A 12033-nucleotide genomic window follows, 5' to 3' on the forward strand; every position below is an offset into this window, starting at 1 on the left:
TTAGGTGGAGGGAGAGTGGATAACACGTCGGATGTTCCTATACAGGGCTTCTCATTACTACATTTTTATGCTTTTCTACGCGGCACTGTTATCACGCCAGGGTGTAGTATGTTATACCGGCGGCCAGCATACCGACAGCTGGGTGTGCGCAAATAAGCCCCTTGCGGGCTCGCTGCGCGTGCCACGCTATATTTTCTCTCTCCAGGGGGGTCGTGGACCCCAAGAGGGAGAAAAGCTGTCAGTATGACGGCGGTCAGGATTCCGGCACCGGTATGCTGGTCGTTGGGAGCCCGGCCGCCGGCAAACTGAAGACCACCCATCACGCCGTGTGGGCACATATGGAGTGTCACCTCTGAGTTTAGGTAGTGAGAGAGGATCTGCTCATCTGTGGTTCTCGTTCCGTCCATTACACTGCAAGCAGAACACATGGTAATCACATGCCCCAAGTGTGATGCATATATATGTATACCAGGTACCCAGCAGAACACATGGCACAGACCTCCTGCGGCATTGGTACATTATAGCTGCACAGTATTGCCCAGCCGCTTCCTGTGACACTGGCTGTACAGTATTATTGCCCAGCCGCTTCCTGTGACACTGGCTGTACAGTATTATTGACCAGCCGCTTCCTGTGGCTGTGCAATACCATACATCTACGAATCAGGACCTCCCAAGCATTCTGGATTACAATGCTGTACCTGTTATTTTGGGTTGCACTCATTGTTCCCCATTCTGTGAAGTGGTTACTTGCCCTGAGCAGAGGGTCTGGAACCATATCCATGAGCATAAAGTGGTGAGATCTATAATTTACCGTCAGTGTCAGTTTCCTCCCTGCCTCATTTGTAATAGCCTGAATTCCCATCCTTATTGGGCAGCAGGAAAAAGTGGTGTACACTACTAGGACTGTGGGACGTCTCAAAGCTGTCCCTGTACGCCTGTGCTGCTTCATCGCCAAGACTGGGATATCTAGCGATGAATGGCGTCCAAGAGGAAGAAGCTGACTTAAGACATGTAGAGTACCACCACTAGGCCTGGTACTGCCGTTCCATGGAGGAACTCTGCCCAGCCCTGGAGGTGCCCAATCTTCACAACTAGAGAATTCAGAGGAAAAACTAAAATCAGCTATTGACCATGTCGTTACAAGCCTGGTAAGGACTCAAACAGAATCAGACCTAAGACAAAGAGTGGCTACCCTAAGGAGGCACACCAGGCGGCTTGAGATACAGCCTCTCAAAAAAGGAGTCACAAGAGGCAGCCCTGTAGACATAAAACAGAGAACTGTTGTAGGACCACAAGCAAGACTGGTCAGGAGGATTGCTGAGACCGGTGTGGAAGTGAGAAAACCTGCAAGGGAGAAAACTCTGCAGGCAAGCAAACAAAATTAAAATGAATTGCACAGAAACCAGACTGGACCGGTCCAGATGTCCCCTTCAGGGAAAATCTAAAGGAACCTAAATTCCAATGTGTCCGTTATATAAAGGATAAAAGCTAGGACAGCCAAAAGGCTGCCAGATTCAGAATCCATACAGAGCAGAAAGCCAACGAGGCACCCATCTCCGAGTGAGGCACCTTCAGTGACTGAGGGCTGTTGGAACAGCTGACTAGTGAAGTCAGTGGAGTGAGCGCCAATTGTATGCCTGAGCCTAGGGAGAGATAACTGATCACCAGTGGACAAAACATCAAGGAAATAGTGAGTCTGCAAATAACTCTGAAAAGGTCCCTACATCCAATAGGTGAGGTGAAGAATGGTTAATCCACCTAAGTAGTGAAGAACCCATCAAAGGAGAGGCAGGGGTAGGGAGAATAACTCATCCAGGGGATGAAAAATGCCACCACTGGACAAAATCCCCAAGTCCACTACCATGGCCGGACCAATACATTCTGTAAGTCAGGTGGCAACACTATAACCGCTTCCCCAATAGTCTCATCTGAGAAGAGACAGAGTAAAGGGCAGACAGCCCTGTAGATTCCTGTACAAAGATACCTATAGCAGAGAGTATGTGCCAGCAACGCAACTGCCTGCTGAAGGCAGAGGGTGGGGTATAGGGTTGAGGAGACTGTGCTGCTGCTTCCATCTTTAACTCTGGCCAGGCCAGGGCTACCCAGAGAACGGTGCCTGCTTCTTGCTTAAATTTCCGAAAGACCCGAGGAGGGAGGGAGACCGAAGGGAAGATGTATGCCAGATGGAATGTCCACCTCAGGGCGTCCATGAAGTTTGCTGCGGGATCTCTTGTTCTGGTGGACAAGTGGAGCCTCCTGATACAACCTTGGGGTTGTGTCAGGAGGCCATGAGGTCCATGACGGGCAGGCCCCACTTGTCCACTAGAAGCTAAAAGATCCCGCTGCCCGTATCCACTTTCCATGAGCGTAGCCAGAGGATGTGGCGGGCTACCACCAAGGTAACAGACGCCCTGGAAGATAGGAGACAAGTATCCAGCACTGCTTCCCCAAGGGAAGATGCAGCATCCCTGATATGTGTGATGTGGGACATAGGGTACTGGGAAACAACAGAGGGAAGGCCTTCCTCCAGAGCCTCTGTCCAACTCTCAAGGATGTTGGCAACCCACGCTGCGGCCATTGCAGGCCGAGTGATAGCTCTTGTAAGGGAATAGACCGATTTGAGACGGGCTTCAATCCTCCTACCCATAGTCTCCTTTATGGAAGATGCTGTTGGGAAAGGCAAAGTTGAGGTTTTAACCAGACAAGCCACGTGGCAATCCACAGCTGCGGCAACCTCACATTTAGCACAATCAGCCGCTGAAATAGGGTAATACAAAACTAGGCGCATTGGCAGCTGAAATTTTACCAGAGGTATTCCAAACTTCATGCAGGAGTTCAGCGAGATGCTCAGACTGAAGAAATGCAGCCTTAATTACCTCCTGGCATTTAAATAGCCGGGCCTTCTTTGGTTAACAAACGAGCTCCTCCTGTTCTATTTGAAGAATAGATTTGATGGCCCTTTCAAGCGCAGAGACATCTAAGGTAGACTGGTGCTCGTCCTCCTGTGAGAGGTCTGCCTCTCCAGATGACGCCTCAATCTGAAAGCTGCATGGACTGTGACGATGGCACAGCACACCTAGGGGTCTATTCAATAACTGTTGGAAGCTGCCATCTTGTCAGAAAGCCGGCAGCTTCTGACAGTTTTAGGTCGGAAGGGGTTCCTACCTATTCAGTAGTAGCCCGTTTATTCCGACTTGTCGGAATGCATACTGAGTGGCGGCTTCAGCCGCCGATCAACGTGCATTGACGGAAGCAGAGCCAAACCAGACAGGTTTTAGCCCCGTTTTTGACTATCTCAATCCGACTTTAAAAAAGAGTCGGATTGAGAGGAGGAGACTAGTGGTGCTGCGGGGGGGGGGGGGGGAGCAGAGATCGGCGGCCGCTGGGAGGAGCAGGCTTTGGGGGGACATGTCTGCGGCAGCAGGGGGAGGCGCTGCAGGGAGAGAGGTGCCTGGCCATCCCCTGGCCAGGCACCTCAATCCCTGCAGCGCCCCCCCCCCCCCCCCCCCGTAGACATGTCCCCCGCAGCTTGCTCCCCCTGCCTCCGTCCCGCTCGCCACCGCCATCTGCACCGTTGCGGTCAGCGCATCAGCAACGGCAGCACAGGACCTGTGTACGGCCAAATCAGACAGTCGGATTTGGCCGTCCATTGAATAGGGGTTGTCTGGTCCATTCCGACAACTGCATGTCGGAATGGACCCGACTCTTATTGAATATACCCCCTAGTGGGCAAGGGTCTGTAACATCTGCTGAAAAGCAGTAGCGGTAATAACTAGACTGTACTGAGGTAGAAAGCACATCTATCCAGGGAGGGGGCATAGCTGTGACTGACACAGCAGGGTGCACCTGCTGGGGGAATCCTATAGGGCGAGCCACCGTGGGGGTTGCTAAGCGGTCAGCAATCTGTGCCAGTATCTGAGAAAGAAGCCCAGGAGGGATCTTGCGTAGGATCTGGTTGGTCAGGTGGGATACAGCAAGATTCACACAGACCATCCTGTACTAAGTCCTGAGAGGATAATCCCGCTGCACAGGGCCTGGATGAGACCAGCATAGGAGCCGCTGCCTCTTTGTGACCCTTGCTGCAGGGATAGTGCAACACACAATATGGCACTAGGCGGTGTGCAACAATTATAGTACTGCGACAACCTTCACAAACATGGGTAGCTGTGAAGTATGTTAACCCCTAAACACCTGTTCTTAGCGTTGTTAGAGGAGCAGAAGGGAAAGGCATATACTGACAGTAGATTTATATATAACAGCAGAGCTAGCACCAGTCACAGACAATGCAGAACACAATATAAATAACTGCAATAGGCACTAAATCAACTACACAGATCGCAGTGGCTGGTAGGATATAGCGCTGTGTAACCGGGCTCCAAGGAGAGGTATATAGGGAGACTGGACCCAGCGTTCCCGGAAACCTGTAGCTGCATGCAGAAAATGGCTGCCTAGAGTCTCTGAGGGGAAGGGAGGAGCAGCTCCGCGGTGGGAAGACCACAGTGGAATGGCGGCCTGAGCTTGGGGAAGCTCCGAAGCATTTTAGGATATGTAAAGCTTTAACTGTTTGGTGCCCAGTCCTCACCACCACCTTCACCCCATTTTCTCCCGTGAAGCGCTATGGACCCTGACGAAGAAAGAATGAGCCTTTAAGTCACCTACACATTATAAGACTAATACTCCAGCATCACAGAATACATTCCAGATGACATTCTGACAGTGTACCGAGGTACAGATGTGATCCACAGACAGACTGCAGACTTTGTTACTCCGTCTTCTGATTAAGAGGAAAACCCAACATCGCTCTACACGGCAGCATTTTCCCAGCTCCTACTGCTGTTTACATGGCACAGATTATAGTAAGTGCATGGGACAAGAAGGCAGATGTATTAAGCCTGGAGAAGTGATAAAGCAGTGATAAGTACAAGGTGATAACGCAGCAGCCAATCAGCTCCAATATGTAAATTTATAGTTAGAAGTCGATTGATAAGTGGAAGGTGATAACGCACCAGCCAATCGACTTCTAACTATAAATTTACATATTGGAGCTGATTGGCTGGTGCGTTATCACCTTCCACTTATCACTGTTTTATTACTTCTCCAGGCTTAATACATCTGCCTCATGGTGTATTATACATTTCACTTGAACAGCATTTTTCTTATACATCAGATATAAAGACGCGACATCCTCCCATTATAGTCATGCACAGATGAGGTTCTGGTTGGTAACGAGAAGATAGAGTAAAACGCGTTGTGAAAACATCTGAATAAAACCACACGAAGGCTGGGTACACACTGTCACAATTTGACGTCACGCCGACAGAGTGGCCGATTCAGATCAGTATACACGCGCCGCCTCGATGTGTCGGGCAGGGTAGCCAGCTGGGTGGGCATTTGAATTTGCCCGCCCAGCTAGGATGTCAGCCCATGCCACAAGTGTACGTCCACACAGCCAGATGTGTTGATATAGCTTTATATATATCACCCGTCGGCTGTGCTGCATAGCCGACGCAATATGTCTGCGAACAACGTTGTACTAACCCACTGACAGGCTCGCAATTTATCGGCACTATATCTCTTCGTGTGTATTCAGCTTAATGTGTCCATTAAACAACAACGTGTTACCACGTCTTGCAAAGCAGTGGAGGATGCAGATCTAATGACCAGACCGTGTCCCAAACTTACACACAGACTTGCAGGACCCTCGATACTGCAGCCTTTTATTATGTAAAAGCACCGTTAGATAATTACAGGTATCTGTGGCACAATCCAATCAACTCTGCAGAAAACGAAGACCGCAAATTAGCGACATGGTTACAAGTAACAAAGTGCAAAATCATACAAAAGCCGCGCAGCGTAAAAATACGGGGTGATATATACAGGGACACGGACATGAAAGTACAAATAGGAGGGAAGCACCACACGCGTGTTCCCTCCGAAACATTCAATGTTCTAGTTGGTTGGTCTGAGCGGAGCTCGTCCTGAGGCCTGGCGGCGGTTACTTCTGCTCTGCATCGGGGACTCCACGTTCCACTGCCGTGGCTGCGGCTCACTAAGAGAAGGGGGAAAGAGTTGTAGAGTCAGTATAACTGGGTGCGGCAGAGAGTAGGCAGAGCCTTTGCTGAGAATCTCTGACAAGACCGCACAACGTACAAGGTTTCTATTCAGGACGCACGGGGGCGTTGTTATGCACCTATTAACACGAGTGTAGTGTATAATAAGTGGGGGGTGGGGGGGGCTTATCCCCTCTCTCAGGGGGGCAATAGGGCAAAAGCAACAGCTTACTTAACCCATTGTATAGTCAAAGTACCAAAAATGGTGAGAACGGTGCATGCCTTGTCTAGCGGCGTGACCATGTCCTAAGTTTGCTTTTCAGAGGTGATAAAAAGAAAATGATGCGACACTTACGGCTTGTCTGGCGACATTATACACAAGACGTCTCCCTCCTGCTCGCGGGAAGCGTTGATGGTTTGGTTTGAACCAATGTAACTGACTCCTGCGCCAAACGTGACGTTTTGAATAGTCCCTGCAAAGCACAAACACGTGGAATGACAAACCTGGCAGAACCTCGCTCACATTCAGCGCCACACGTTACACCCAACAGGAGCAATGGTCTCTTACACAGAACGCATCATTCCCCACCACTGAAGGTAATTAGGACAGCCAGCGTAGAAGTCTACATCCCACAGAAAACGCACAGTGATGGAGAATGGCTGCCTGCCCATTCCGCACTGACACGTCTGTGGAAGGGGGCAATAGGGAAACATTATATAACTCATGTACACTAATGGAAGCAAGCTGTGACTGGGTCCCCTTGATCGCTGACAATCACTGCAACGCCCACTAGGTGGCACCCTACCCCATACTCCACACAGGATCCTGCAGTATTCCCTGCGTACTTACGGTCGGGAGTACTGATCGCTCTTCCTGTAAGGGATACATCAGATTTCTGGTCCGAATTGCGGAACGAATCTGCAAGAGAAACAAATTAACAAGCAAACATGGATGAAAAATGCTGAAGTTGCCGTTTCAGATCTGTGTACATGCTGCGCAAATAAGTCGTTGACCAGGCGGAAACGTATGTATATTATTATATGAAAGACGGCGGTTTTATTCACCGACTAACATGCAAATAAGCATCTTCGTTACAGGAGCTATTGCAATTACAAGTCACTGGCTTAGGGCAAAGCCTTACTGTGTTCCCACCCTTACGCCAATGGCTCAGACCGGTCGCTGTGGTAGAATGTGTGTCGCTGAGAGTTCCTCCTTTACCCTATCCTATGGGGTATTGCAATGTAGGACTGGAGGGCGGCTAGAGAGGAACCTCCGCTACAGTTACTGTAAGTGCGCATTTCCTGCACTCTGCACAACCGTGCATGTAGCAGCGTACTCAAGATGGGCATATAACATTTGTATGAAAAATACTCTGTCCTGCATTACGAAAGGGAGCAGATCTGCGGTCAGGGCAAGAGACGGACACTTCTTCTAGAAGATCAGTCTCATTATTGATTATAACTTCAAATCTAGGGCATTGGGAAAGAGACAAGCACCCACAATAACTGCAAGCCATCAATCTGAAATGTTATAATAAAATTGCTATAATTCTATTTAGAATTCCGATACATGCTATTCATGAATAAACCCCTCCTGCCCAAATATAAAAAGTTAATTCATTACGATGTACGAACAAACCAGTTCACTAGTGAAACGTAATCACCACTAACTAGCAACAACGGGAACGTAACCAGTCGCTGCATTACTTAATGTAACTTGTGTTTAAAAAGGCTTTGCCGTGAAACCTTCGGATCTGCTTTGTCAGCTGCTTCCTTCATCTCGTGCGTCTATTACTAAATATCGCGATGCGCAATCAAAATAAAATAATGAAAGAATTCTTGAAATATTATCCATGAAGATATATCTGGTGTCTCGCGCGTCTCATACGATCCGTACCTAGCTTACTTCCGTTGATACTGAAGGACGGCGTCGCGGGCTGCGCCCCAATACTCTTGCTCCGTGGCTTAGAGGTGCCTTCCACTGTTTTCCTGGCGGAGTTGAGGACAGCGAGAGTGCTGAGCGACATCTGCCTGCAAGAGAACCCACAAATCAGCATTTGTCTATCCCAACAGGGATAAGTTATATGTCAGGACAGTCTCCTTACCTGGGCCTGGTGACCGGTCCTGCCAGCACGCGAACGCGGGGCGTTGTAATGGGTGTACAGGGTGCGGCTCCTCCGGTTGCCTCCTCTATAGTGGACAGCGGAGATCGGTGAGCATTGAGGTTCCTAGGAGACCCGGCACGAGGTGAGCCCTGGAAATAGGACAATAACGAGGAAAGTGATGGAGTTTTGACGGAGCCCAAAAAATAATCAAGGCAGAAGAGGTGACAGACGATGCCCTATGTTTGCTCATAAATCTGTCACTCGGCTGAGCTATGACCAGCATAGACGCCTCCCTTTGTTCCTCGGAGACCATACTTGCGGTGACAATCCCGCTAAGGTACGATCTCCCTGCATAGCGCACACACTCCCACGCGGTGACTGCGCCCTCACCTGTGGACTACCAGGTACAACGGCCTCCGGCTCCACAGCGGCGTCTGCGTGCTCGCATTGTGCCTTCTCCAGGGCCAGCTGCTCCTCATACTTCTTCATATCATACTCCAGCTCTGCGGCCAGCTGTTTGTCAGCGGCGAAGAAATCCTTGATCTCGTCCCTGTAATCTTCCATCATCTCCTGCCGGACGGAGAGACCGTAACATGACCCCAGCGATTCAGCAACATCACTCACTAGACCAGACCTTGCCAACCTGCGGCTCTCCAGCTGTTGTGAAACTACAAGTCCCAGCGTGCTTGACCCGCTGTGGGAGGGCATGCTGGGACTTGTAGTTTCACAACAGCTGGGGAGCCACAGGTTGGCCAGGCCCGCACTAGACACTCGCACAGCAACTTACCCGCAGGTAATTCATGAGGCCGCGCAGCGCAGGGATACGACGCTGCTCCAGGAAGCCCTTCAGCGAGGAGATTATGGGGATGATGTTTTCTATGAAGTTTCTCTTTTGAACCTACATGGACAGAAATCAGAAAATAAGATTTTAAACCTACTAGTAAATCTTTTTCTCCTAGTCCGTAGAGGATGCTGGGGACTCCGTAAGGAACATGGGGTATAGTCGGGCTCCGCAGGAGACATGGGCATTCTAAAGACTTTAGATGGGTGTGCACTGGCTCCTCCCTCTATGCCCCTCCTCCAGACCTCAGTTAAAGAACTGTGCCCAGAGGAGACTGACAGTACGAGGAAAGGATTTTTGTTAATCTAAGGGCAAGATTCATACCAGCCCACACCAACCACACCATATAACCTGGAATATACGCAACCAGTTAACAGTATGAACAAAACAGCATCAGCCAAAGACTGATCTTAACCGTAACATAACCCTTATGTAAGCAAGAACTATATACAAGCCTTGCAGAAATATGTCCACACTGGGACGGGCGCCCAGCATCCTCTACGGACTAGGAGAAAAAGATTTACCGGTAGGTTTAAAATCTTATTTTCTCTTACGTCCTAGAGGATGCTGGGGACTCCATAAGGACCATGGGGATTATACCAAAGCTCCAGACCGGGCGGGAGAGTGCAGATGACTCTGCAGCACCGATTGAGCAAACAAGAGGTCCTTATCAGCCAGGGTATCAAACTTGTAGAATTTTGCAAAAGTGTTTGAACCCGACCAAGTAGCTGCTCGGCAAAGCTGTAAAGCCGAGACGCCTCGGGCAGCCGCCCAAGAAGAGCCCACCTTCCTACTGGAATGGGCCTTTACCGAATTTGGTACCGGCAATCCAGCCGTAGAATGAGCCTGCTGAATCGTGTTACAGATCCAGCGAGCAATAGTCTGCTTCGAAGCAGGAGCGCCAACTTTGTTGGCTGCATACAGGACAAACAGTGCTTCTATTTTCCTAACCCGAGCTGTCCTGGCTACATAAATTTTTAAGGCCCTGACTACATCCAGGGACTTGGAGTCCTCCAAGTCACCCGTAGCCACAGGCACCACAATAGGTTGGTTCATATGAAATGATGAAACCACCTTGGGCAAAAATTGAGGACGAGTCCTCAACTCTGCTCTATCCACATGGAAAATCAGATAGGGGCTCTTGTGAGACAAGGCCGCCAATTCGGACACCCGCCTTGCCAGATGCCAAGGCCAACAACATGACCACCTTCCAAGTGAGAAATTTTAATTCAACCGTTTGAGAGGTTCAAAACAGTGAGATTTTAGGAACCGTAACAACACGTTAAGGTCCCATGGTGCCACTGGGGGCACAAAAGGAGGCTGGATGTGCAGCACTCCCTTTACAAAAGTCTGGACTTCTGGGAGAGAAGCCAATTCCTTCTGAAAGAAAATAGATAGGGCCGAAATCTGTACCTTAATGGAGCCTAACTTCAGGTCCATATCCACACCTGTCTGTAGAAAGTGGAGAAAACGGCCCAGATGGAAATATTCCGTAGGAGCATTCTTTGCTTCACACCAAGATACATACTTCCTCCAGATACGGTGATAATGTTTCGCCGTCACCTCCTTCCTAGCCTTTATCAGAGTAGGGATGACTTCCTCCGGAATACCTTTCCCAGCTAGGATTCGGTGTTCAACCGCCATGCCATCAAATGTAACCGCGGTAAGTCTTGGAACACGCAGGGCCCCTGCTGCAACAGGTCCTCCCTGAGAGGAAGAGGCCACAGATCTTCTGTGAGCATCTCCTGAAGATCTGAATACTAGTCCCTTTGAGGCCAATCTGGAACAATGAGTATTGTCTGCACTCTTTTTCGTCTTATGATTCTCAATATTTTTGAGATGAGAGGAAGAGGAGGGAACACATAGACCGACTGAAACACCCATGGTGTCACCAGGGCATCTACCGCTACTGCCTAAGGGTCCCTTGACCTTGCACAATACCTCTGAAGCTTCTTGTTGAGGCGTGACGCAATCATGTCTATTTGAGGAAGTCCCCAATGACTTGTTATCTCTGCAAAAACTTCTTGATGAAGTCCCTACTCGCCTGGATGGAGATCGTGTCTGCTGAGGAAGTCTACTTCCCAGTTGTCCACTCCCGGAATGAAGACTGCTGACAGAGCGCTTACGCGATTTTCCGCCCAGCGAAGAATCCTGGTGGCTTCCGCCATTGCCACTCTGCTCCTTACATGAGCCACGGCTGTGACGTTGTCTGATTGAATCAGAACTGGTAGGTCGCGAAGAAGATTCTCCGCTTGTCGTAGGCTGTTGTATATGGCCCTGAATTCCAGCACGTTGATGTGTAGACAAGCCTCCTGGCTTGACCATAGTCCCTGAAAATTTATTCCTTGTGTGACTGCTCCCCATCCTCGGAGGCTCTCGTCCGTGGTCACCAGAACCCAGTCTTGAATGCCGAACCTGCGACCCTCTAGAAGGTGAGCATTCTGCAGCCACCACAGGAGAGACACCCTGGCCCTGGGGGACAGGCTTATTTTCTGATGTATTTGAAGATGGGACCCGGACCACTTGTCCAGAAGGTCCCACTGAAATGTCCTCGCATGGAACCTGCCGAAGGGGATGGCCTTGTAGGCCGCCACCATTTTTCCCAGAACTCGAGTGCATTGATGAACTGACACTCTTTTTGGTTTTAGCAGGTCTCTGACCATGTTCTGGAGGTCCTGGGCTTTTTCCATTGGGAGAAAAACCCTCTTCTGTTCCGTGTCCAGAATCATGCCTAAGAATGATAGCCGAGTCGTTGGAATCAATTGTGACTTTGGTAAATTTAGAATCCAACCGTGCTGCTGCAGCACCCTCAGGGAGAGCGACACGCTTTTCAGCAATTGATCTCTCGATCTCGCTTTTATCAGGAGATCGTCCAAGTACGGGATAATTGTGACTCCCTGCCTGCGCAGGAGCACCATCATTTCCGCCATTACCTTGGTGAAAATCCTCGGGGCCGTGGAAAGCCCAAACGGCAACGTCTGAAACTGGTAATGACAGTCCTGTACAGCGAATCTCAGGTAGGCCTGATGAGGAGGAT

The 12033-nt window shown here is 49.7% G+C and overlaps 1 protein-coding gene across 1 annotated transcript in view; it reads right to left on the reverse strand.

The window, feature by feature from the left end:
• Positions 1 to 5678: 5678 nt before the first annotated feature.
• Positions 5679 to 12033, reverse strand: part of NCAPD3 (non-SMC condensin II complex subunit D3) — a 91327-nt gene continuing 84972 nt past the window's right edge. The window contains exons 28-34 of the mRNA XM_063943789.1: positions 8943 to 9053; positions 8546 to 8725; positions 8156 to 8304; positions 7948 to 8081; positions 6901 to 6969; positions 6406 to 6523; positions 5679 to 6049 (exon numbers count right to left, since the gene is read on the reverse strand). Coding sequence (XP_063799859.1) covers positions 5950 to 6049; positions 6406 to 6523; positions 6901 to 6969; positions 7948 to 8081; positions 8156 to 8304; positions 8546 to 8725; positions 8943 to 9053 — 861 coding nt within the window. The 3' untranslated portion in view covers positions 5679 to 5949. The remainder of the gene's footprint in view (positions 6050 to 6405; positions 6524 to 6900; positions 6970 to 7947; positions 8082 to 8155; positions 8305 to 8545; positions 8726 to 8942; positions 9054 to 12033) is intronic.

This window comes from Pseudophryne corroboree, chromosome 10 (genome assembly GCF_028390025.1).
Source record: "Pseudophryne corroboree isolate aPseCor3 chromosome 10, aPseCor3.hap2, whole genome shotgun sequence".
Lineage (NCBI taxonomy): Eukaryota > Metazoa > Chordata > Amphibia > Anura > Myobatrachidae > Pseudophryne > Pseudophryne corroboree.